Here is a 26,357-nt window from a genome sequence, read left to right on the forward strand (position 1 = left end):
TTTGAATGCAATCATCCCAAAACCTCTCCCATTTGGGAAGGGTCTCACGTGCACAAACCCCATCAGCAAAGTTCAACCATGAACGGGGGAGGCCATTCACTGCAATCCGCACCAACTCAGTGGGTGGAATGGCCTCTCCAATCACTGCCAACTCATCTCTCACATTAGTAATCTTTGTGAGATATCCAGCTGCACTATCATTACCCATCTTAATGTTCTTCAGCTTCTCCTTCAGGACCATCTTCCGGTTCTCATTGGTACTCTGGTAGAGATTGGACAATGCTGTCCACATCTCATGGGCATTGCTCTTTCCTCTCACATGAGGAATGCAATGGTCTTTGATTCCGTCTAGAATCAGCCTCTTACCCTTATTGTTCTTCTTATTATACTCAGCCAACTGAGTAGCATCAGTAGGCACAACAACAGGGTTCTGTGTGGTATGCACCATGATATCCCAGACTTCTGCCTCCTCAAAGATACTCTGCATTCTCTCCTTCCAAACGCTGTAATTTATATGCCCATCTAGCCTATCCTCCACCCTCAATCCCAATGACATCCTGCTGTCCTAAAACTGAAAAATAGCACTGCTGTAGTAAAGATAAAACTGCTGTTTATGAAAAAATCAGCTTGCTGGAATTTTCTGAGTGAAAAATCAGCAGCTGTAATTTTTCCTTTTGCTGTCCCAAACTGCCCTTTAGCACTCAAGCTCTGATACCATGTAGAAATTTCTCATTTCCCACCCCGGTTTTCAGTTTCCCCTTATTTCTCCCATATAGTTAAATGCCTTTTCCCATAACCATACATTTAACAAGCTGGAAAAAATAAATTTGCTGAAAACACAAATTTTGGAAATTTTACAGAATGTTGGAAATTGCAGAAATAAAAATCATTAGTAATAAACAGCCATTAAAACACATTTAAACACTGAGATTTTTGGTCAATGTGACCCTGGAAAAACCCCCTACAACTCTTGGGGAAAACCAGTTTGAGAGCTCTTCTTTATTTCTGAAAATTGCCTTTTTACAGTGAGAAATATTCAGCAAAAAATCAGCAAGCAAATTTACAACTTATTTCTTTTCCCATGCCTCACAGCAAACTGGAAATTACAGCAAACAGGACAGCAATAAATGTTGTACGGCCTCCTCGATTTTTGTGCCCACTTTCAGCATTAAATGCTGCTGTACGGCCTTCGTTTTGCGTGCAAAAAAACCAGCAAACTATTCCTCGATTTTTATGCAAACCACTCCTCGAAAATCGTGCCAAAATCTGCCTTTCACTGTGTGCTGAATCAGCGGTACAAATCTGCTCAACTGCTGCCTTGGAATGTGTGCCAAGCTGCTGTCTCCTTCTCCTCCCTATCCAGAAATCTCCCTTGCTCTCTTGCTCTCTTTCTCCCAATCTGCTCATGAAAGAATGAGTGACCTTTTCCTCCTTTAATCTAACCCCAAATGACTTTTGGGTGATCCAAGTGACTTTTGGGTGATCCCTAAATCCAATGGCTGAAATAGATTGAGATCTAAGGCTGAGATTAAATGCTCATTTAAATCTCACTTTTATTTTTTAATTCACCTCACTTTAATAAAGACCCACTTAGTCATTTATTTCCAAAGTCACTTTTCTTTTCTAATTTTTCATTGACTTTATAAAAGTCATTTTAAAATTAGACTTAGTAACTTTATCACTTAAAGTCACTTTTAAATTAGATTTAACTTTATAAAAAAATTACAAAGTCACTTTAGGAGAAAAATTAAATTCTTTTGGACACTTTTCCCTAGGCCAAAGATCAAAGCCTTAAGGAACCACTTGTCCTCCGGTACCAAATTTCAACGACACTCATAGTAACAGAAAATGATATATCAATGGTAGCAGGAAAAGTATGGTGTTTCTGAGCAGCATTCCAACGGACCAATGTACAATCAGGAGATAGAGCCAACGTTGAGATGGGAGACAGAGAAAATAACATAAGCATCGTTAAGAGAACCAGGAGAATAAGTAACACCAAGCAGATAGAGCATTAGGTGCGTAGGTTTGAGTGGAGCAATAAACACATCTGACAGGACAGGAAAGTTAGAGTCGTGAGCAGGGCTGAGCAGGAAGGGGCATTACTTCAGGTTAGAAGAGGTCACTTAATGAATGAACCCTCTTAAGATAACCAAGTAATCAAACCATATTAGCTGGCCACAAAACCAATGGCTCAAATTGGAGTAAGGCTAGAATTCGCCCGCTCTGATACCATGTTAAACACAAACACAAATAATGGACAACAAATTAAGATAAGTGTGAGATACATTTACTATTCACAAGATATACATTTATAATACATTGTTATGGCCCTTGGTTTTCATCTACTAAGTGGTCTCTTGGACACCAATGACCTTTCACATTCCACACCATAACCCTTAGCGGATTAGGTGTCCAACAGTCACATTTCAGAAAGTCGCGTAGAAAAACAAGGGTTCGTTGTAAAAGTTAGCTAAGATTACTCACTGGTCAAACTAGCTAGTCTAGTCAGATTTGAGTAGAAGATGATAGGTCTACTGCGTTTAGAATAGTTGAATTGTTGGAATTTTGATACTTTGTGACAATGCATTGAATCGGTTAATATTACAGTATTATTTGAATGGCTAAATTCTAATATTGCATTATATTGATGATTGTATCTTGTGCTGGAATCATTGTTTGTAGAAAGAAATTTGTTGAAAACATAACTATTTAAGGAGGCCCTGACTAGAATATAAAGCCTTAGGCAAAGAAAAAAATTGCTCTAGTCTATTATAGTGGTATCAAAGCAGAAATCTTGCCAGCGTGGATGGTAATTAAAATGGAACCACTCGAAGCAAATTTTTGGCACAGGTATGTAGAGTCTTTTGGAGAAAGATGGAAGAGCAACAAGCAAAGATTTTGAGGAAGACAGAAGAGAAACAAGCAAAAAATATTAACAGGGTATAAGAATGGAATAAAATGACCCTTACAAGATTAGAAGAATTTAACAAAAATGCCACAACTGAAGCAAAGAGACAAACAATTGGCCACGAGGACCATAAATGTCAAAATTTGGTTGAAAAAGGTTCCTGTAGTCCATACAAGGATTCTGATATCTGAAATAAAATGGTTAAGATGTCTTTACCCACATCAGATGTCAACTCCTTCAAAGATGGTGAACTTGGACAAATAAGTTATTTGGGAAAAAGGTCATCCCCTCATGATATGCAACCTACATATTCAATAGAGAACATTGGTGGTAAAAAATGTGAGCACGAACTGGGTGATAAGTTGAATCAACCTACCTGTTGTTGCGCATCTTTGGTTGAATTAGATGGTGAAAGGAACAAATATGAAGAAACAATGTCAATAAGTGTGTCAAAGAATAGAGCACGAATTCTAGTTGAGGCAATAATTGTGGAAAACCAACAAAAAAAAGGAGAAGATCATCAAATACAGAGTGTAGAAATTCAAATTCATTAGGGGTCACTTCTGAAGGAGTTTTGAGTGATGGAGGTAATGCACAACCAAATCATCCAGTAAGGCTGGTTATATCTTCTTGCCTGATTGGTTTATCTAGGATTGCTAGTTATGATCACAACAATGATGTGAATCCACCAACTGTGGAAGTTTGCAACTACCTAATAGATAACTCAAAACTTTCGAGATCTTGCAAAGAAATGGGGTGCATTGCTTCATAAAGAGCCAAAGTTATGTGGCATAATGTTATGGATATAATTCATATAAAAATAATAAATATAAATATAAATATAATAATAATAAATAATAATTAATTAAATAATGGTTAGTTAGTTAGTAATGAAGAGACATGTCTTAGAGACATACCTATTTATGAAAGGGCACTTGCCTAGGGTATATAAGCAGGCCCTCATTCTCATATGTAATCATCTCATATCTCATATTTCATATCAATTTTTATACAATATTCAATATACAGTTACATGTCTTACAATGGACATTTATGTCTTTGAAGTATTTTAAAGATTTCCGCTGCGTATATGACTTTTGGTCATTACATTGGTATTAGAGCCAAGTTTGGCAGATCCCGGCCTTTGGCCATTAAATTGATGCTGCAACTAAAGTGTTTTGCGACACGAGTTGGAGTTTCTCCATTTTCGGTCAGGCCCTCGGCCACTTAAAAAAAAGGATTTGGAAAAAAGATTATAAAAGAAAAGAATTAAAATAAATAAATTATTTAATTGAAAAAGTAAAAATAAAATAATAAGGCCTTTGGCCATTGACATTTCAATTATTCTAGTAAAAAGAAAATAGTCTGATGTAAATTTTGAAGGAGAACATTCATATATATAAAAAGGTTCTACATTATTGATAAAAAGTGCATGATAAAGTCAAAAGGGAATCTTTCCAAATATCTTTAAAACTATACGTAAGAGAAGGAAGAGTAGATAAGATTATCTTGATTCTTCATTAAGTGGTTTACAAGATCGTAGTTTTAGCAACCCATGGTAACTCCCATGGTATTTGCAAGGTAAAAGAAGAACAAAAGGAATACAAAATCTCTTTATGTGAATGGTAAGTTTTACTTTTTGTGGAGAAAATTAACTGAGTCAAAGGCACATAAGTGGACATATATTTTATATTATACCCCAAAGAGGTGAATAGCCACGTTTCACTAGGGTTGTAACTTTTCAAAAAGAAAAAAAAGATTATAAATATATATAGATTTTTTTTTTTTTTAATAAAAATAAAATAAAATAAAATATAGTAAAAAAAAGAAAAAGAAAGTTGAAAAAATTATAAAAAAGAAGAGAGTTTAAGAGAAAAAAATAATTGTTGAGAATAAAAAAAATAAAAATTAGGGAAATTATTTTTTTTAGAATCCATAAAGGTGTTCAAATTCACTAAAGAAAACGAGGTTATCATTAAACCCTAAGTTCATCGACGAACACAAAAGAAGTCCATTTTTGAAGAAAAAAGCAAATGGAGTCTAATTCGAAGATGAACAAAGAAACTATGGATTCCATATGGAACTCTACATTTTGGACTAGATGTCCATTTTGTCGTACAGAAGATCAATATTTGTCGATTTTTAAAAATCGCACAATACCTTGTCCAAAATGTCGAAGATTGTTTACTTTGGAAGAATATCAAGGTAACGACTAGACACAAATTAAAAGATTAAAAGAAGAAATCACAAAACTTCAACAAAAGAATGAAGCATCAGAAAATAAATATAAAGATCTCGAAGATTGGTTTCATGAAAAATCAATAGAAATCAATGAAGAAATTTGGCGTCTAAGGGACCACAATGAGAAATTACTTTTACGGATAAAAAAGTCCAAGGCTAAGAAACAAAGACTAAAACAAGAAAATGAAAGTTTTGATAAGGAGCTAAAGGAGAATCTATCAGAAAAGGAAAAAAAAAATTGTGCCTAAAAACCCTTAATAAAAAATTTAAAAGATAAAGAAAAAGATACTGAGGACAAAGTCATCGATTCAGAAAATGGTGAACTTTCATGTCTAATTAATCATAACCAAGCTTTACTTACGCAAATAAAGAAGCTTAAAAGTGATAAGAAATCACTAAATGACAAGTTGGAACAACTTCAAGAAGTAGTATCGAAGTCTCTAGTTGTTTCAGTCCAAGTTGAAGATAAAGAAACAAATACCGATCCAGTCAAAATCGTAACTCAAGTAGAGGATAAACCTACTGAAGTGAAGACACATGCAGAAGTTGCAGTTCAAACGATGGACATTCCAAATGATGATTTAGTAGCCAACTCAACAACAACAACGCCTGAAGGAAATCAGGAAACAACCACTAACATGATAAGGGAAAGTCCAACTAGAAGAACTATTTATCGACATCTGAATCACAAGTGTAGACTTTACAATCAATCTACGTACCAATATCACTTAGAACAGAAACACAAAATTTATGTTCCCAAGAATACTGGAGTTTGCAGAATCCAGTCCTACGATAACTATTCATCACAAATTTCCAGAGGTCAAAAGATTCCACAGAAGATTAATCTAGGATGGTCTGATCCGTTCTCAGTATGACAATTTTGTCTATCACTCAGAGCATCATATCATCTTGTATCAACGAAGATGAAAGTTCAGAGACAAGAAGATATTCTCAATAAGCTTTGAGGACAAACCTTCTTGAAGAGAGAGGCAATGTTATGAATATAATTCATTTGTTTAGAAAAATCTTTGGCGAAATCACATAATTGATCATTTGTCGACGCGTTTCGAACCAACTAGTGTGGTTCATCGTCAGGACAAGTTGAAGATACAGATCCAGTATAGCGAGTTAAATAGTCCAAGCAGAGACTCCAACGGCTAAAAAGACTAACGGCTATTTTTCAACTTAAGGACCCAGTCAAACCCCTTTAACTAAATTAATATTAATATTCTTTATAATTATTATTATACTACTAGAGCTAAGTAAACTGGGTAAAAATTAACTAGATCAGAGATTATTAATCTATTTATATATTTAATATATAATTATATATAATATTTTTTCAATATCTAATATAATACTATATTTAATATTTAGTTTTTAAATTATTAGAAAACTATAATTTTTACTAAAAATTGAATTAGATCAATGGTTAGTTATCAAACTAAATCATTTATTTATTTAAAATATTATATATATATATATATATATATATATTAATATATTACCATACCTAACATTCTAATAATATTATATTTAATGTTTAAATATATATATATATGTGTGTTTTTTATTTATTTATTTATTTATTTATATATATATATATATAAATATATCAATTTAAAATTCTTTAATAACTAATCATTCTAATAAAATTTTTATTTAAAGTATAGATATTAAAATATTATATCAATTTCTATTTATATAATTAAAAACTTTTTTTAAATATTTTTTTTTTTTTTTTTTTTTTTTTTTAAATTTTTATCCTACACTATCTCTTAAGGTTAGTTCAATTAACTAGAACTAACAAAAAATCAAAATTAATCAAATGAATAAATGAAAAGTAATATTGATTAGTTAAGAAAAATGCATATTTTAATTATACATGTATTTATAGCATAAGGATGTTAAAAATATAAGGTTAATAAAAGGTAAATAATTACCGTACAATCTAAGGATAGTTCAATCATATATTATGTTAAATATTCCCAGGTTGCCAAATTTAATAATCTTCGAATATTCCCAGCTTTGAAGGAGAATTCTATGAGCAGACTTGTGGGGTTGCCATGGGCTCCCCCTTGTCCCCGGTAGTCGCCAATCTCTTTATGGAGGATTTTGAGTCTAAGGCTTTGGCCTCGTCTCGTCTCCTTCCGAAGCTTTGGAAAAGGTTCGTTGATGACACTGGTGTTGTCTGGTCTCATGGTCCTGATGAGCTTGATCATTTCTTCAATCATCTTAATAACCAGTCCGCCGCCATAAAATTCACGATGGAAAAAGAAGACAATGGTTGTCTTCCGTTCTTGGATGTTCTCATCTCTAAGAAAGCGGATGGTTCCTTTTCTCATCAAGTGTTTAGGAAGAAGACGCATACTGAGCAATACTTGCATGCTTCTTCCCATCATTTCCCAGCTCAAAAGTTAGGTGTTCTAAGCACTCTTGCCACCCGTGCTGTTAGAATCTCTGATGAAGAGAGCTTGGAAAAGGAGAAGGCTCATCTCCTTGATGTCTTTTTGGAAAATGGTTATGATAGGCACCTGGGTCAAAAGGCCTTCCTCAAGGCTAAAAAGGAGCCGTCAATCCGTAGGGATCCTAATGATCGTGTCATGGGAGTTAACCTTCCTTATATCCAAGGGACCACGGATAGGATTGCAAGGATTCTGAAAAAATTTGATGTGCCCGCAACCTTTAGACCTCTTAATACTATCCGTAGCTCCCTCAGGTCTGTAAAAGATCCTATTGACCCTAAAGACATGAAGGGCGTCTATGTCATCCCTTGTTCTTGTGGGATTCCATATATTGGTGAGACAGGACGCTCTATCAATCAAAGGATTAGCGAGCATTCTACCGACCTGAGGCATGGTAGGACCAAATCCTCAGCCTTGGCAGAGCATGCCGAGAAGACGATGCATCATGTATGTATCGAAGAGGCTCAAGTCATTGCTAGAGTTGCTCAGTTTCACCATCGCAAGTTTAGGGAGGCCCTGGAAATCGAAAAAAGGCCGAATAATCTTAATAGGGATGATGGCTGGAAGATCAGCAGCTGCTGGGTCCCAGCCCTATCTTCCTAGCCTCCACGGTCCTTGCTTGGTATGGTCTCTGTGTTTCTTGTTTCCTTTCCTTAAGATTTGTTTCCTCTGTGTTTGTGGTTTATTTGCTTGCTTTTCTCTTGATTTGATTTGTTCTCCTTTTAATTATCGCCCTTATGATCTTGATTTAGTCCCCTCTTTTTCCCTTTATATTCGAAGATTATTAAATTTGGCAACCTGGGAATATTTAACATAATTTATGATTGAACTATCCTTAGATTGTACGGTAATTATTTACCTTTTATTAACCTTATATTTTTAACATCCTTATGCTATAAATACATGTATAATTAAAATATGCATTTTTCTTAACTAATCAATATTACTTTTCATTTATTCATTTGATTAATTTTGATTTTTTGTTAGTTCTAGTTAATTGAACTAACCTTAAGAGATAGTGTAGGATAAAAATAAAAAAAAAAAAAAAAAAAAAAAAAAAAAATTTTAAAAAAAGTTTTTAATTATATAAATAGAAATTGATATAATATTTTAATATCTATACTTTAAATAAAATTTTTATTAGAATGATTAGTTATTAAAGAATTTTAAATTGATATATTAAAAAAAAAAAAAAAAAAAAAAAAAAAAAAAAAAAAAAAAAAAAAAAAAAAACACACATATATATATATATTTAAACATTAAATATAATATTATTAGAATGTTAGGTATGGTAATATATTAATTTATATATATATATATATATATATATATATATATATATATATAATATTTTAAATAAATAAATGATTTAGTTTGATAACTAACCATTGATCTAATTCAATTTTTAGTAAAAATTATAGTTTTCTAATAATTTAAAAACTAAATATTAAATATAGTATTATATTAGATATTGAAAAAATATTATATATAATTATATATTAAATATATAAATAGATTAATAATCTCTGATCTAGTTAATTTTTACCCAGTTTACTTAGCTCTAGTAGTATAATAATAATTATAAAGAATATTAATATTAATTTAGTTAAAGGGGTTTGACTGGGTCCTTAAGTTGAAAAATAGCCGTTAGTCTTTTTAGCCGTTGGAGTCTCTGCTTGGACTATTTAACTCGCTATACTGGATCTGTATCTTCAACTTGTCCTGACGATGAACCACACTAGTTGGTTCGAAACGCGTCGACAAATGATCAATTATGTGATTTCGCCAAAGATTTTTCTAAACAAACGTTATGGATCACAGAAGTCTAAATTCCTTGAATATAATTCATATAAAAATAATAAATATAAATATAAATATAATAATAATAAATATAATTAATTAACTATTGGTTAGTTAGTTAGTCATGAAGAGACATGTCTTAGGGACATGCCCATTCATGAAAGGGTACTTGCCTAGGGTATATAAGCAAGCCCTCATTCTCATTTGTAATCATCTCATATCTCATTCATATCAATTCTTATAAAATATTCAATATACAGTTACATGTCTTACAATGGACATTTACGTCCTTGAAGTATTTTAAATATTTCCACTGCATGTCCGACTTTTGGTCACTACACATAATTTGTTCAAGCTTGCAGGTACTTATTCAACAAAACAAGAAAGCATTGGAAAAAACCCTCGATAGATTGAGTAGTTCAGAACAGGTTGAGGGCTTGGAATTGAGTCTAGCTGAGCAACAAGCCAAGTCTCGCTACAACTCAAAAGTTGCATCAGAGAATCTGAAAATTTTGACATCATTTTCTCCTCAATTCCTTTCGAATTTATTTAATATCTTCATGTCATCTCCCCAAGACAAGCATGGATATCTGCAGGCTACTATGGCAGACATAGCTTCTGTATCTGACAAGGCAGTAGTCAAACAATTTTTTATCAGTGCAATGCAAAAGCGTCTCAAAGTAACACAAAAAGCAACTAAATCTGGGCATGTAAGGAAATTTTCTATGGAAGTCGATGATTCAAATAATGAACATACCGTAGCATCAACAAGGGCCCAACTCTTAAATCTGACAGTATCACTTTTGCAGGGGCTGGATGTTGAAGTTGTGAATATGCCTTTTGCCGCTACAAAGCCGACTTTGCAGGATGATGAAGGGCTAGTTCAGAAGAAGGCACGTATTGTGCTCGTAAGCATTTTGAAGGAACACAAGGATTTTCTGGCAAATAATGTGGATGCGATATTTGAACTTATGGTCACAACAATGCCATCCTGCCATTTTTTTGCCAACCGACACCGGCTTGATTGCTTGCAATATTTAATCATTTATATTTTAATGACTTGTGAAGAGAGGAAAAATGGGGGCATTACTTGTTTCCTTAGTGAAATAATTCTTGTTGTAAAAGGATCCAATAATAAACAAGATCTGGGGCTTATGATTTGCTAGACAAAATTTGCTACTGCTTGGAAGATACAAAAAATGCAGGTTCATTGGAAAAGCTGCATGAGTTCTTTAACATGGTTGTAGGGTGTCTGATAGGTAGTACACCACACATGGTAAGTGCAATGATTACTGGGATAACAAGATTGATGTATGAATTCTTCGAGCTCTGCTTGTCAGTTCCAAATTTGTTTCCGTATGCATTTATGTTCTTTGAAAGTAACAACAGGGAAGTTATCAAAGCAACATTGGGGTTGAAGATAGTGGTATATCAACTATCATCCATTATAGAAGAAAAAGAGATCCTTGAAGATAAAAGCACTGAAATAGAGGTAAAGAAATTGGCTAATGACGAAGAACATATGCATCTTAAGGGAAAAATTGGGGAATTGGAAAGAGTTTTGGATCTTGTCAACGAGGGTCTTGAGTTATCCAGGGCCATGACGGTGGAGAAAAGGTGTCAATTAAGTGATTTACGATATCAACTTTCACACCTTAGCGACGTGAAAAGGAGCCTCCATGACAAAGATAACTCTTTAAGGACTGAATCATACAAATGTACAATGTCTTTAGAACAAATTCTCCAACGTTCAGACAAGATAAGGGAATTGGAGAATGCTTTAGAATTGGTCAACAAGGAACTTGAAACCAAAGATATGCAACTCCAACAGTTGATGGCTGAATGTCAGCATTTGCAGGAACATGTGCATGAAAATGGAAAATCAGAAATTGTGCATGGAATTACAAACAATGGGCATGAAAAAGAAGACAGAGGGGGGCAACAACGAAGCTTTCCATTGCTTGAGGATAAGCAATGTCGGGAAGGGGGGACTGTAATGTTCCTGGGAAATTAATTTCCTATGGGACGAAATAGCCTATCGATCCCCATAGGCTATAGTCCTCAATAAAGGGGAAAACCCTAAAATTTCCAATTCGGGGGAAAGAAACCCAAAATTGGGGTTTGAAGTGAAATTTAATCAATCATTTAAGGAGAGACCCTTAGGAAATCTATATATATAAGAGGGATGAATTCATTTTGATCATCATGGAATTGGGTCATTTATCTCTATTCTTTTGAGCTTAAGGCTCTGAGGGTTTTATGACCCCTTTCTCTTTGTCAATTTCGATGGTGAAAGATTCCACCCTAGTTGACACATTCTCTACTTTCTCTCTTTCTGTTTTGGCACATGAATACTTCTAGAAAGACAACGAATTCTATTGGTTCTTAATCTTGTTTGGCACAAAAACATTATCTTGAGGGCAACGAATTCTCTGTGGTTTTGGTTCTTTGATTTTTGGGGACATGAACATCGTTTAGGAGATAAGTTAGCGAGGGTTCTTAAAGCTGGTTCTATCAAAAGGGATTTCTCTGCCGATTGAAGTAACAAAGTTGTCTCATATTCCGAAGCAGATCGATTTATTCTTAGTTCTGGACAATTTGTTATAGTTCTAAAATAGGTGGATTCTTGAAATCGGAAGAATTACAAAAGCTGGAAGCTAGGCGGATTTAGTAGTTTAAATAATTGTCGGAGATCATACACAGGAAGGCAAAAAATGTCCCGAAAATCAAGGTGAGGTTTGACTGCATCGACCCTTTGTGATATCCGATAACTTGAAAATCGACCGTGACAGAATATCTTGTAAGGTTTCCCTGTGGCGGTTCCTGTAATGGATGGATGATACCCGCATCGTGAAACAACCATTCAAGCAGTTGATCCTGATCTTGGTAGAAGACATGGGGCCCATAACAATTAAGGAATCACTAACAAAGAAGGCAGGCATCTAAAGATTCAGGGGTCGACACCTTGAAGCTGCTGCAAAGAATCATCATCTGTAATCGCATCTCAAAGCAGGCTCGAAGCGTCCGGAATCAGTCGCGGGAGCTTCAGGAACAAATGAAGATAAGTGTGAGATACATTTACTATTCACAAGATATACATTTATAATACATTGTTATGGCCCTTGGTTTTCATATACCAAGTGGTCTCTTGGACTCCAATGACCTTTCAAATTCCACACCATAACCCTTAGCAGATTAGGTGTCCAACAGTCACATTTTAGAAAGTCGCGTAGACAAGGGTTAGTTGTAAAAATTAATTAAGGTTACTTGCTAGTCAAACTAGCTAGTCTAGTCGGATCTGAGTAGAAGACGATAGGTCTATTGCATCCAGAATAATTGAACCGTTAGAATTTTGATACTTATTGACAATGCATTGAATTGGTTAATATTACAATATTGTTTGAATGGCTAAATTCTAATATTGCATTATATTGATGATCGTATCTTGTGCTGGAATCATTGTTTGTAGAAAGAAATTTGTTGAAAACCTAACTATTTAAGGAGGCCATGTTACCCACCACTTCATGGGTGATATCCCAAGGATAAATTTTTCTCCATGATGAACCTCAGCCGACAGCCAACAGCCCTTTGCAGCCTCCTACTAGCTTGTTGTGCCGTTTCTCTGCCACCTTAGCCAACCATGTGGTCCCTCATCCACTTGTATTGATCGTATGTTTGAAGGTGGGCCTCCTGAATCTAAAGGTATGTCTTGTCATTTGGTAATTCAGTATTGGGTTTAACTATCATGGATACTTCTAGGTATGGATTGATGGGGGGATTTGGCGGAAAGGGTGGGCTTAGTTTGTGCTCGTCTCCTTAATCTATTTTGGATGTTACCCTTGGATCTTAGTCTCGTGGGATCTACTTTATTGACCATTTGGTTCTAGGGCGGTACTACTTGGAAAACCCCGACTTTGGGTGCGTGGTTCCACTCCTTTATCCGCATATATTACTTCGTTTCCACTCACTATACCCCATTCATCATTTTTCCCACCTGGGTACACATTTCCATTTTGGGTCAACATAGGGCCAGCCTCCCTATCCCCTTGTCCCCACCTTGGGTCAGGCCTGGAATGATGCCCCAGAGGTTGAAGCAACTAAAAGAAAAAGAAAAAGCATAATTGGCCACATTTAACAGGAAAGTGCACCACAAAATGCAAAAGATGGCCGGGACAAAAATAATCAGCGCGTGGGAAAAAGCCATACATGAGCTCTACCCCAACCCATGGTCATCACCCTGGTTCCATAGGCCCTAGATGAGCCTCTTTTATCATTCAGGAACCCATGATTGTCCCAACCCCTGGAGGGCAATGAACCGCCCTACCTAAAAGGGTTTAATCACTGTTGTATCTCACACATCATGCTCTTGTCGTTTGAGCCACGAGCAATTAATTAAAGAAAATTCATAAAAGGCAAAAGTCATATAAATAAGGGTGGAAAAATCAAGGTTGGGGCACCTCATGTACCACGATTGCTCCTTCCTACGCATTATATACCTAGGTGTGGGCTTCCCCTTATCTAGCTACCCCTATGCCCCAATATGTGGCCCAGGATTGCCCCTCTCATTCCCTACTCCATTCCACTTATTTATCACTTGCCACCCCCATTAGAGGGATGTACCTTGGACATACTATCCCCTTTAAGGGCTGAAACCACCTAATAAGGTACTTGGTTAACCCCCTTTGGAGCTTGGAGACACTAGCACATGCCAAAGCCCACTACGGAAGGGCATGCCATTATGAAGTGCCCACTTTGTTATCCATGATTTGTAAGCTCTTTTACCCGATTATTTTAATGACTGGTTGTACTGGAAGCCTAGGGGATGCATTGGATCTTATGCAGGATTACAAGTGGTTTCCATTTGGGTTTGGTCTCCCTATACGGGATCCTAACCCCCAGAGGTCTACATTGGCACATATAGGGTGTGCATAGAGAGCCATTGTCCTCCACAATAGCAGACCACACTCCATGGATCTTCATCAATGCTCAAAGACTACTAGCTATCCACTTTTGCGATGATGGTGATATGCTTGGTACATTATGCCCAGTAGGGCCCATAGGAGCCCCACACTCTTGGCAGGTGTCCCAAGACTTCTACGATGTCATGGCAGCATTCATTCCACCACTCGGACCCTTGCAGAGGATCTACAGGCACCTCCGATTCATATGGAGACCCATGGCGTCATGTAAGTGCCTTCAGACCGACCAGGAGCACCACAGGACTACTACTTGGAGAACAATAGGCCACCCCGTTGTCCATCATATTCCGAGGAATTTATTCCTCAGTATGGCACTTCAGGACATTATTAGGCCTTTGGAGGGCCCCACAACATGTACATATTATTATTTGGCCCCTTGTGAGGCTTATTTTTACACTTGTGAGCTAGTTTGGTGGGGTTGTCACCAATAGGGGTTTTATTTGCACATTATTTTATCATTAGGTGCTAATGTAGGCCCGTAGGCTAATTCAGACTCCTTAGGAGGCTATATATTGATGTTAGATACATTCATTTGAATGATGACTTGACTTGGGATCTCTCTAATCATTGAGAACTTCACATTTTTTCCTTGGAGGATATTTTTGGAGATGGATGAATTTTGATGTATGGATTTGGGCTATTTTTCTTGTCTTGGAGCTTTGTCTTGCAAACGAAATGTTGGTTGGATATACTTTATAACACTGTAAGTAAATTTTAACGTTGTTATTCTTCTTGTTGCATACTTGCTAAAATTAGGGCTAGTCACTGCATAATTGAAATGTCGAATTAAGCATGTTTTAGCTAATTTAATGTATGGGCCAATGTTATATGAATGAAATGTCCTAGAGATTGTTTGTCTTGATAAGCTTGCCTCATTTGCTTTGAAGTATAAATGCTTGAAGGCCACTTTTCTTTTCTTTCTCTCAACATTGGATGAAGTTGACTTTCTGGGCCTCCATGATCAAGAAACCAAGTTCTTACTCATCATCATCCTTGAATCCATAACCCCAAGTGAATTAGGCATTGATCCCTAAAAGGGTGGTCATCTCCTTCCAACTTTTTCACCTTTTATCCTTTTTTCCCATGTCTAGCCCTTAAAGGTCACCTAGGGCATCAATTTCCCGGGAATTGACCCAAGGAAAAAATTCGATCTCCTACAGGCTACTGCGCTCGTGGGTCCCTCCCTCTCCTCCAAATTTGAGGCAATTCTAATGGTGGAATCTCCGGGAATCCCAAGCCCTAGCTCTAGGATTGAATTTTGCCTAGGCATCCCCAAGGCTAGACCCCAACAGGATTAGTTCAACCTTTTGAAGTAGATATTCTTGTTTGATCCTTTCTTTTCACCTTGTTCGGGATAGGAACATCATTGGTTGCTACATTCCATCCTCGAAACTGGACTGGGTCCACTTGGCCCCGTGTGGTCCCACTTCTCAATAAAGCTTATTATTTAAGGACCATTTGGGAATCCAAGCTTCCCAAGGGATTGAGAAACTCGACTAAAAGCCTATTCCTTCTCCCTCAACCCTCCAATCCTCACCTCTTACCCCTGGAGGGTCAAGTCCCTTGTTTAAAGAGAAATCAAGTTCCATTCCTCACTCCATCCTTGGGAAAGGGTTTCCAGGGTCACCTCAGGGTCAGCTCCCACCTATCCATTGACATATACTTTACAAGTGATCCCTACACTATTGAGACTCCTCCCATCGGTGAAAGTTCGTAAAGAGCAGGGAGACATAGTTGTGGTGACAGTGGGCTAAGCCTCCACCGTTACCCTTAACCTAGTAGTTTCCTTCTTAGGAACCCCTTATAGGTCCCCTGCTGGTTTGAGTGGTAACAAGCCCTAACCAAAATATAAAGCCGTAGGAAAAGGAAAATTTGTCCTAATGTATTACAAATGACTTATGCCATAACGAGAAGAATGTGACTAGGTACAGTTGGATCACCTCCACCGAAACTAGTCAAGTAATATAAAAGGGGTCTTAAAATCTCTAGAGCCTCAGACTCAAAGAAAACAGAGACAAATTGATCTAATCCTGTGATGATCAAAATAATTTTACTCTCTTGTATTTATAGATTTCCTTGTGGGTGTTTCTCCTTCTTAATTAGTTGAGAGGGGTTTGTGGCAACCCCAACTTTGGGATTTTTGCCCCAGCTGCCCCAAAACTTACCCCATGTTGCCCAAACATTGGGTAATGTGAGGTTTTCCCCTTTATCAAAGACTATAGCCTATGGGGATTGATAGGCTACTTTGTCCCTTGGGCAATTAATCCATTGGGGACATTACAATAGATCACCAAGTTAACCCCCAAAATAGCCTCAAAGATGAAAATATAGTGATAGAACTTAAAAAATGCCCTCCGAAAGGCCACACGTTTGAGTGTAGAGGCCTAAAAAGTGTGATGTCATCTCCAAAAGGAATGTCTCTCCACAAAAGGTGAAATGGATTGTCTAAGGGGCCTGTTTCCTTGCCCAAAGGTCACATCTCATAATCAAAAGGTGCCTCCTCAAGCTAAACATCCTCCTCCTCAAGCCCCATCTCATGCATAAGGTATCACATTATCTCACATGGGCAATGTTCTAGCTCCAAAGGGAAATGTCTCCAAGGTACCAACGGTGGAGGAGTGTCTTTGAAGGTGTGTCAAGTTCTCTTCAAGCTCAATGCTCACCATTAAGTGTCCAACATCCATAGTAAAGTGGAATTCGCTCCAAAGGGTCTGTGGCATTGTCCATGAAGTGCAAGAGAAGCTTCAACAATGTCTTCCAAACGACCATAACCATTTTCAAATCATCATCAAACGTAGGCTCAAGGGATCAAGTAAGACCAACTAGCATGCATACAAAAGGCATTGAAGCATAAAAAGTTCACTATATTTAATGTCAAAGCCATATAAGCATATTACATTATCTTCTTCAAACTTCCCACTAGTTTAAGACCTCATACAAGTTGCCAGATTTAGGAATGGGAGGGTCATCAATTACTCCTATTAGTTGCTTCCAGTCCTAGGGGGAGGAACAGTTCCTAGGTTGGCCCTTCACTCAATAGGTATAAGTGATAAGTGATATGGTCAGGGGTAGACTTCATGAGAGCTTTATTTAGACATGGGTTATGCAAGGCCATTATCTATAAGCACCTTTGTGGAGGGTGTGCTTGCATTACTTGAGTATCCTTTACTTGGCATTGCTTTTTCCACCCTTTACAAGCTTCATTGATTTTCCCTTTTTTTCTAAAAACTCCCTTTAGGATGGGCAATTCATTGCTCATAGGGGTGGGGATGTTTATTTAAGTCCCTTTTACATTGATAGACCATGATATGCATGGGACTAGGGTGATAGCCTCACATGAGGCGATAGAGCTCAAGTTAACTTGGCTGTTAATTATAATTTATGTGTTGCCACTTTTTTGCACTTTAAGATTTGGCACATGCTCTTTCTTTCTTGCACTTTAAGATTTGGCACATGCTCTTTCTTTCTTTCTTTGTGCAGCTGCTTCAACCTTTGGGCATTTCCAATCCCCTCTTCTCACAGGATGAGATAAGTGGGGAACCAGTACGAGCAACTGACAACAACCAACCCAAAAGAGAGGACAATGGAGAAATGGATAGATGGCAGGTGTTAAATATGGAAGGATATGGAAACACTATCTTTAAATAGGCTTCCTGTTTGTGCTCCTCTTAAATAGTGAAAGAAATGTCGTAGAGCGGTTACATGGGACTAGAAGGAAAAGATGACCACCAAGGTGAAATGAGGCAACAAGTGTAACTTCCAAACATCATGTTCCATTATCTGACTTCAACCCGTGATCCTTACTTAGATGCATAAAACATTAAATGCAAGCACTTTGTATGAAATGATGGCTCATGTACTTCATGGTTTCTGACCCACCTTCATCGAATGAGTACATTGATCAAGTGGATGAACTAACCAATATTGAATGATAGGCATTTTAGAGGCTGTTATTTGAGGGCCACATGAGGCTGCCGACTGGAAAATTGGAAATATGCATTATGGGAGACAAATTTTCTTCTATGGTTACCCCTATACATGGTAACATGTACTATATAGAAATACCTTTTATTGCATTCTCTGTTTTGTTAACCTCAATTAGTTGGCTATTTTGGGTATTTGTTTGTACAGAATAGTGATTGAGGAAGCACTTAAATTAGCTTCAACATCTCACCTCAAAAGAAAGTAACTGCAGAGAAATGGGACATTCCTATTAAGTGGAAATTGGATAGAATTTTGTACCATTTAGAATCAAGATCATTATCTCACGAGTGGTTCATCAATCTCAGCCTTTGGAGGGGTTTTGTGAAGCATTTGTTGCTCTCCACGATTTCCTTACATGTAGGGATTTTGGATTTATATATATTTAATGGCATTTTGTGAGTTTCATTTTAAGCCTCTGACATTAACTCCAAAGTTGGAGACACAAGTTTTTAATGGTTAATTAGGTGAATTTATGTAGATTGATTTGAGAATGTTAGAACTATTAAGGATCAGGCTCCCTGGTACCCTACAACCACAGCTTCACATGCAGGTATATTTATAGAAAAAAAGATTGATGAGCATGCAATAATGAATCTTACTTGTAAGATAAGATAATTTTATTAATCTCCAACAAATGACCAAAAGAGAGGTCAATAGGACTAGAGAGGTAGTTGGTGATCATCTATCATATTTAGGAATCTCAAGTGAGTGATGAACCATGCCCATGAGGAAACCTCCTATGTAGCTGAAACTCTCATGGTCAATGCCACTTGATGTTCATTGCCATCATCCATGTGGTCAAAGCACACATCGTCCTGGCTCGCTAATTCGTGCCTCCACGCACTCAGCTTGCCCATCACCACTTTTATTTACAAAAAATAGTGGATAATTATGAAGGTAGTTGACCTCTGAAAGTAATACCACACTGGCATTCTATGCTATTGCAACTGTTTTAATTTAATAATACTGTTGATCCCCTATGGTGGCAACCCTCTGAAAGGTATTGCATCCCACTGTAGCACAATCAATAAGAATTTAATATCATTATAGGAGTAGATATAGACTATAGTACAAGCTTACGGTCAGCAATTTTTAGGCTTTATCTAAGGCTTATAACAATGCATTAAATCAAAACAATCTTTTCTTCTTATAGAGGGCAGTAACAAAGCAATCATGGAGAATTATCCCATTTCAAAAAAGTAGAGGTACAGATATGAAAAAATATCTCAATAGGATGCAGAGAGCTGTATCTTGTGATAGAGGAACTGGTTGTCCGTGCTAGTATGTACTTATTTTCATGGGACCATATGATGAATTTCTGTCTTCATATGCAAAAGTTATGGTCATTCAGCTAGTATGGGTTAAAATTCCTTGTATTTTTGAATTTATTTCAAGATGAATGGGAAGTCCACAATAATTGAGAGAGAATATGTGCAATTTTGGGAAAAATGTCAGCATTTTCACCTATAAAGTTTAAATAGTATTATGTGTTGGAAAATCGGGAGGCTTCACGATGAGACTAGATTTTCCTTTTCTTTGATATCTGTTTGTGAAATTTTTTGGCTTCTCATTTATTTAATTATGTTCTTCTTCATCAAACAATTATAAAAAATGTAAACATGAAGATCATAAGAAAACAGAGAACACAAAATATATGGGCTCCAAGCTAGGGCAAAACCCCTCCAACGGGAAAACCCAGAAAATTCTCTTCTTATAGAATCAGATCAAAGTGAGATATCCAATACCCATGACCACAAAAAACTTCCCTCTCTAGATGCCAAGTCAAACCTTCCTTTAGCATAGCAAATCCATCTTCAAAAGACCAGCGACAAGAGATATATCAAGGCAGAACTTCCACAAACTTTAAGCTCAAGAAGAAACTATTTCTCTCATACTTCGGCCCTCTTCATCTCTATCCTTTCTGCGATATTTCAGACCAAAATCATTCAAGTGTGTTTCCACAAATGAACTCCATCTTCTCTCTATTTATACTGTCCAGAGGGGTGCAAATAGACATGTCCATTGGGGCAGGGTCGACTTGACAGGTAGGCTGACTTGGCACCTAGAGGGGTTTTTGACCCAGAATTACATATTTAAAAATTCTTTTTTCTTTTTCTTTTCAAAGTCCAAATGGGACTTGACTCTTTGACTCATGACAAATATTTTTTTGATTTTGACAAACCCTAGAAGCATGAAGAACATGCTTGACCTAGATGACCAATTGACTTGACCATGAAACCCATGTTTGAAAAATAATATCTCTTTTCCTTCTTTTGCATTTTACACATTATATATAATATTATAATGACATAAGTATAGTGGCAATTATGAAGACCGAATTTAGTTACATTTTACAACATTTTGTACATCCTCATTAATAGGTCTGCCCATTCCTTCATTGCAGTTCAGTTTGCTACAATTAGTCTAGGCCAACCTTGCATTTATTGCAAGGCAGGAGTCTGCATCTAGTGTTGGTTAGACTTCTTTAAATGGCTATATTTTTTTATAAATTTCTTTTGTTTTTCTTATAGCTATTCATTCTCTTTCTTGTAATGAAGCCTGAATTTGTTCTCTGCCATTAAATGTGTCCAGTACAATTGTCATTATTGCATGTCATGGATGCTGTTTGATGTGTAGTAATTCTACACTTTTAACATATAGCACAACAGTTAATTAGTGGTTAGTAAGGCTGTCATTGGTGGATAGATATTCAATATGGATGTTATTGATGGGGCAATGAATGCTATTCCTGTTGCTGCACGGAATTCTCATGCAGAGTCACAACAAAAACAATATTTAGATTACAAAGGTTATTTCCTGTTTCTTGTCTCCTCGAATGAGGAGAAGTACTTCGACTGCCATATCAAGTAAGATTAACATCTATTTCTGTTTAGGAACTATAGTGCATTTCAAATTTTTAATTTTGTGTATCTTGCATATAAACTGTTATATTGACAGGAAAAGCCAAAAAATCACTTGGATATGCGACATCGCTTGGACTCAAGGGGCCAACGTGAAGGAAAAGTGATTGATTACAAGTATTTTCTCAAACTTAAGAGACCCTTTTAAAATGAATGTTGAATAATGTTAATTCTCTTCAGTTACAAACTGTTACCATGTGCAATGTGTAGTTTCTTGTCATGACTGTATGTCTCAAGAGCACCAGACTTGTTTCATTTGGAAGTATGCTGAGTGTCATTTTAATAATTATTCAACATCTATTGCCATTTCGACTTGTTGAACTACGTACAGATTTGAATATGTTTAAAATAGAAATAAAAAAATCTCATACTCCAATTCAAGATAATTAATGGATGGAATCATGGGAAGCACGCTTTAAATGGAAAAGGGTGGTACGACATAATTCTGAAAGAAATGAACATTGAACACTAATGAGGTTGTTCTTAAGAACTGTGCCTGATGTCCTTAATTAATCTAACTGCCAGTATAAGCTACCTAATTATTTTCTCTATTCAAATTTCTGAAATTTGTCTTGTAGTTATTGATAGTGTGATTATCGCAAGATTTCAAGCAATTGAGTTGTTTTGGCTGATGGCATTGCTAAGCTTTCTGCACACTCAAACTAGGTTCCGCTACTAACTGAAACTGTGATGTATACTGTCCTGGTATTCTCTTTTTGCAACTTTTTCTCTATTTTAAAGTTATAGTCAATCAAGGACATGCCTGGCTATCTGTCTAGTGGTCTTTGTGTTCAATTTAGTTATAATTATCTTGCCAATTTGTTTAACAAGGCAGTCATAAAACTAATAAGCACATGTTAGGTGGAATGCAGAATGGAGAATGAGGTGAAGAGTGTGTGTTGTGCCTATTGATGGGGGCCGTGCCTCCATTAACCCTTTGTATGAGAAGCTGGTTTATTCCATGTGTAGCTGTTCTAGCGAAAGACAGCACAACCCATGCGTATCTTTTTCCAATTGTTGACGACTCTGGTTAAATTCTGATGTTCTATGCTGTAAAAATCGCTTATTACAAAACTTCTTTATGCTGCAATATTAGATAAACAATTGTAGATAGAACATAAATCAAATGCACAATAGAAGACAACCAAGAACAAAATGAGACACAGAGAATTTAGGTCCAATGACTAGGGCAAAACCCACAAGGGGAAAACCCAACCAAATTCTTCTTCTATTAGAAATCAATTGTTCAGCAGAGATACAGAGTACAATGAGAGATCAAGAGAATGAGTAAGTTCACCCAAATCTGAACAAGCTGTAGCATGAAGATCACTGGTAGCAGCAACAAATGCACACACTGAATCAACCTTCTCTTCCACTGAATCAACACTGAAACACTGAAGCACTGGATCAACCTTGGCTCACCAAGTTCTGCTCCTACTCTCCAGGTCTCACTCTCACAATCTTCTTCAACTCTCTCCAACTCTTGCTCAAGTTTGAATTCTTCTTTCACAATGCACAAGTAGTGAGGGGAGAAAGAATGAGGCACATGTATACGGGAGGAGAAACAACTCCATTCCACAAAGGAGTAACTCGCATGCCAAGAGGGAGAGTAACATATGCCCATTTAGGAAATGTAACTCATGACATTAAGAAGGTACACATGCTTTTGTAACTTATGCCATTAAGGAGAGTGTAACATATGCATTAAAGAGTGCGTGAGAGGAATCTTTAATGACATGCTTTAATGAGAGCATAAGAGAGTGTAAAAGGAATCTTTTATGACGAGCTTTTATTGAGTGTAAGAGTGTAAGAGCATTAATGAGAGTGTGGGGGAACATTATTGAGAGCCATGATTGAGTGACTTGAATTTCTTTTTAATAATAATAATAATAACATTGATGATTAAATCGAAATTGAACTATTATGATTGATTGGTGATTAGAAGGGATTTTCCGTCAACAATACTTGATTACCAATTGATGCAAGGCGATTTACTATTTTTGGAAAGTCATACTTGACACTTTCTATTTTTAGAAATTCTATTTTTAAACTTTCTATTTTTAGAAATTTATCCCTAAGTTGCCAACTTTTCAACAAACTCAATGAAATGTGGGTCATTCAATGCCTGACATGCATTACACACTGCCCTTCCTGGCTATAGAGACCCTGCCTGTTGCTAGTCATGGGTCGATACATCTACACATCAGTTTATGCCCTGCTTTGGATTTGTTCCAGTAATGGTAGAGATCATGCCCTCTGTCATTGGTATCCTCCTGAACTCAAGCTAGGCTTCACTATTACCAGAAACTGTGTTGTACATTGTCATGGTATTCCCTTTCTGCAACTTATTCTGTTTTAAAGTTTAGTCAATCCAAGACATGACTGGCTATCTGTCCAGTGGTCTGTGGTTAATTTAGTTATGATTGCCTTGCTATAGAAATTTGTATAGCAAGGCAATCATAAAACTAATTATTACATGATAGGTGGAATGGAGAATGGAGAATGAGGTGAAGAATTCCTGTTGTGTGCACTGCAACCCTTCACCTCGATCACCCAGCGCTGGCAATCTCATGTTTGGTCAGGGCTGTGCCACCATAAATCCTTTGTATGAGAAGTAGGTTTACTCCAGGTGGTAGCCATTCTAGCGAATGCAGCCCATCCCAGGAGTCTCTTTTTGTGGTTGTTGAAAGTTCAAAGAAAAAAGTGGTTTGGTCTCTCAATGCCCAACTTGCATTACATGCCAAACCTTTCTCGACTATAGAGCTCCCCATGTGTTGCTAGTAATGGGTTGCTTCACGATGCTCCTACAAATAACTTTAGGTCCTACTTCAGATCTATTTTGGATCCTCCTCAACCTCAAAACACTATCATCCATCACGGACAAGCCTTAGATGATGGTGGTCAAAGTGATTAAAGGACAGGTTCTATGTGGTTGTGCATCTATTAATGAGCTCCACAAACAGTGACAATGTGAGGATGTGTGGTCAGAAGTTACATTGCATATTATGTTTGAGAGCCAAAGGAAGGAGATTGAGGGTATGGCGGACCCAGTGGCAATGCATGCATGTAAACATAGCTAGCACTAACAGCTTGAGCGTGGCACAAAGCTGCCCATGAAAACTATTGGTGTTGTTAAAACTAAAGACTGTTTGGTTAAAAGATAACTAGCGAAGGTGTCAATGTCACGTCACGTAATCATTTTGCACTAAATGTTAGTGTTTGCTAGCCTTTGGGGAATCCCAATGCAATCCGGGGACAAAATATAAACCTGGGAAACAAAAGATCCTTCCAAACTATGAATTTAACCTACAGTATTGTAAAAATTTGACCTACAATCTATGTGAAATAAATGTAGACAAATTATAATGTAGATTTACACCTAAATAATTATTTCTCCCTTGGCAACCATCCAAATATGCTGTAAAACATTTCAAATCTGCTCTTAAAAGTGCAAATCTGTGTGTAAGAGAACCATAAGAAACAAGCTTAAACTCTGGAAACTAGTAACTGTGCCTGTAGTGTCTTGAATTCCATGGGTGATGGAGTAGAAAATCAATCAAGTGGGTAATCCCCTGTTGATGTTTGTAGCTCGGGCAGGTGCTTTTACACAGGACCAAGTGTCCAGGCATGCTGAAGTCACCTAAATGACCCTTAGCCTTAGCAATTGCTTTAGTAATTAAAGTAATTTCTTATGAGATAATCTAATGAAATGCAAAAGTTTTTGCATTAGTGAATTTGATGAATCTCAACTGTTGATCTCAACTGTCTATCACTTTGGAGATTAGGTTTGTGGATTCATTCAATGACACAAACTTGTAAAAGGAAGGCTAAGGAAGGCTAGGCTAAGGGAGAACACACACAAGACATCTTCAGCATAGGACATTGAGAGGAGGATTTCTCAGTGATTGGCCAGAGGATTTCCATTCAAGTGTGATGGGTTCGAGGAAGGTTCAAAGAGTGGCATGGGAGATCGAGACCAGCCAAACAGATTGAAGGACAGATCTAGGGTTGATCAGCTAAATAAATTCCAGGTTTATTGTTTTATGTATTTTCCTCAAAGGGCCATTATCATAAGAAAGGGAGTCCTTGTAAGTTTTGAGTTATTTAAATGAAACATTGATTTTGAAAAGCAGAAATCTGTATGCATTTGTGAGATTGGTACTTTAATTTTGCTTTTGATGTTTATTTATTTGTGTTAAAATCTTAGTTGTGTTATTATTCAGTAGATCTAATTTTCTAGTAAGCAATTAACTAGGTGCCGGGGTTGAGGAAATTTAACATGGTATTATATTCGGAGTGTTGAAGACTGATCTTTGAATCATGCAAAAGCCAGATTCGTACAAGAGTCATAATGGCCAGGTTCGTCTAGCAACTGTATGAGGCAAAAACAAAATCTCGCATAGGGGTTGAAGAAAACTTAGGCCGTACATTGTATGAAAGACATAGTCATGGTTGAGAATAAAAATCGGGCCTACTGTTGAGTAAATTCGCAGTGCTCAAAGGCTGAAAAAGAAAAATAGAAAAAGGGGTTGTGAGTGGCCACCAACCACCACAACTAGATAATCGCCAACCACCACATAGCCAACCAATAGACAAGTCTAGTTGCTAGTCAATGTGGGAGAGGTGAGGGCTCATGTAGTGCCGAACGACGAAGAGTCACTAGAAAGAAGGTTAGTGTTGCAAAAATTCCAAATCAGAATCCTATTGTAGCAACTGGAAATTATTCTCCTAATTGTTATTTTAATTTAACAATTTATTTACTGTTTGCTATGGAAAATACTGATCAACTCACACTGCAACCTATACAAATAAAACTGTGGAAGAATAAACGTTGGAAGAAATGCTAGCACACACACATAAAATAACACAGTTGTTTTTGGACAAAAGTCCCCAGAAAAACTTAACTTGGGAAAACCGGTGCAACAACTGAGGGTTTTATTACTATGCAACAGTGAAATAATCTGATTACAACTTGATGTTGAAACTGGCAATCCTACAGAGAAATACTGGCAAAAATATGGAGAGGAATTTTCCTCAACCCACAGGGAATCTCTCG

At 36.7% G+C, this 26,357-nt stretch overlaps 1 protein-coding gene and 1 pseudogene across 1 annotated transcript in view; both read left to right on the top strand.

Moving 5' to 3' along the window:
- LOC149254903 (uncharacterized) overlaps nt 1-26,357 on the top strand; it is a 233,874-nt gene that overhangs the window by 50,519 nt on the left and 156,998 nt on the right. The window contains exon 3 of the mRNA XM_089457142.1: nt 21,339-21,418. Within this exon, the coding sequence (XP_089313268.1) occupies nt 21,339-21,418 (80 nt within the window). The remainder of the gene's footprint in view (nt 1-21,338; nt 21,419-26,357) is intronic.
- Nucleotides 2,822-11,431, top strand: LOC149254905 (ribosomal RNA-processing protein 12-like; annotated as a pseudogene).

Source organism: Pinus tabuliformis, chromosome 7 (genome assembly GCF_031772625.1).
Source record: "Pinus tabuliformis cultivar Carrire ecotype Pingquan chromosome 7, CPIR1, whole genome shotgun sequence".
NCBI lineage: Eukaryota > Viridiplantae > Streptophyta > Pinopsida > Pinales > Pinaceae > Pinus > Pinus tabuliformis.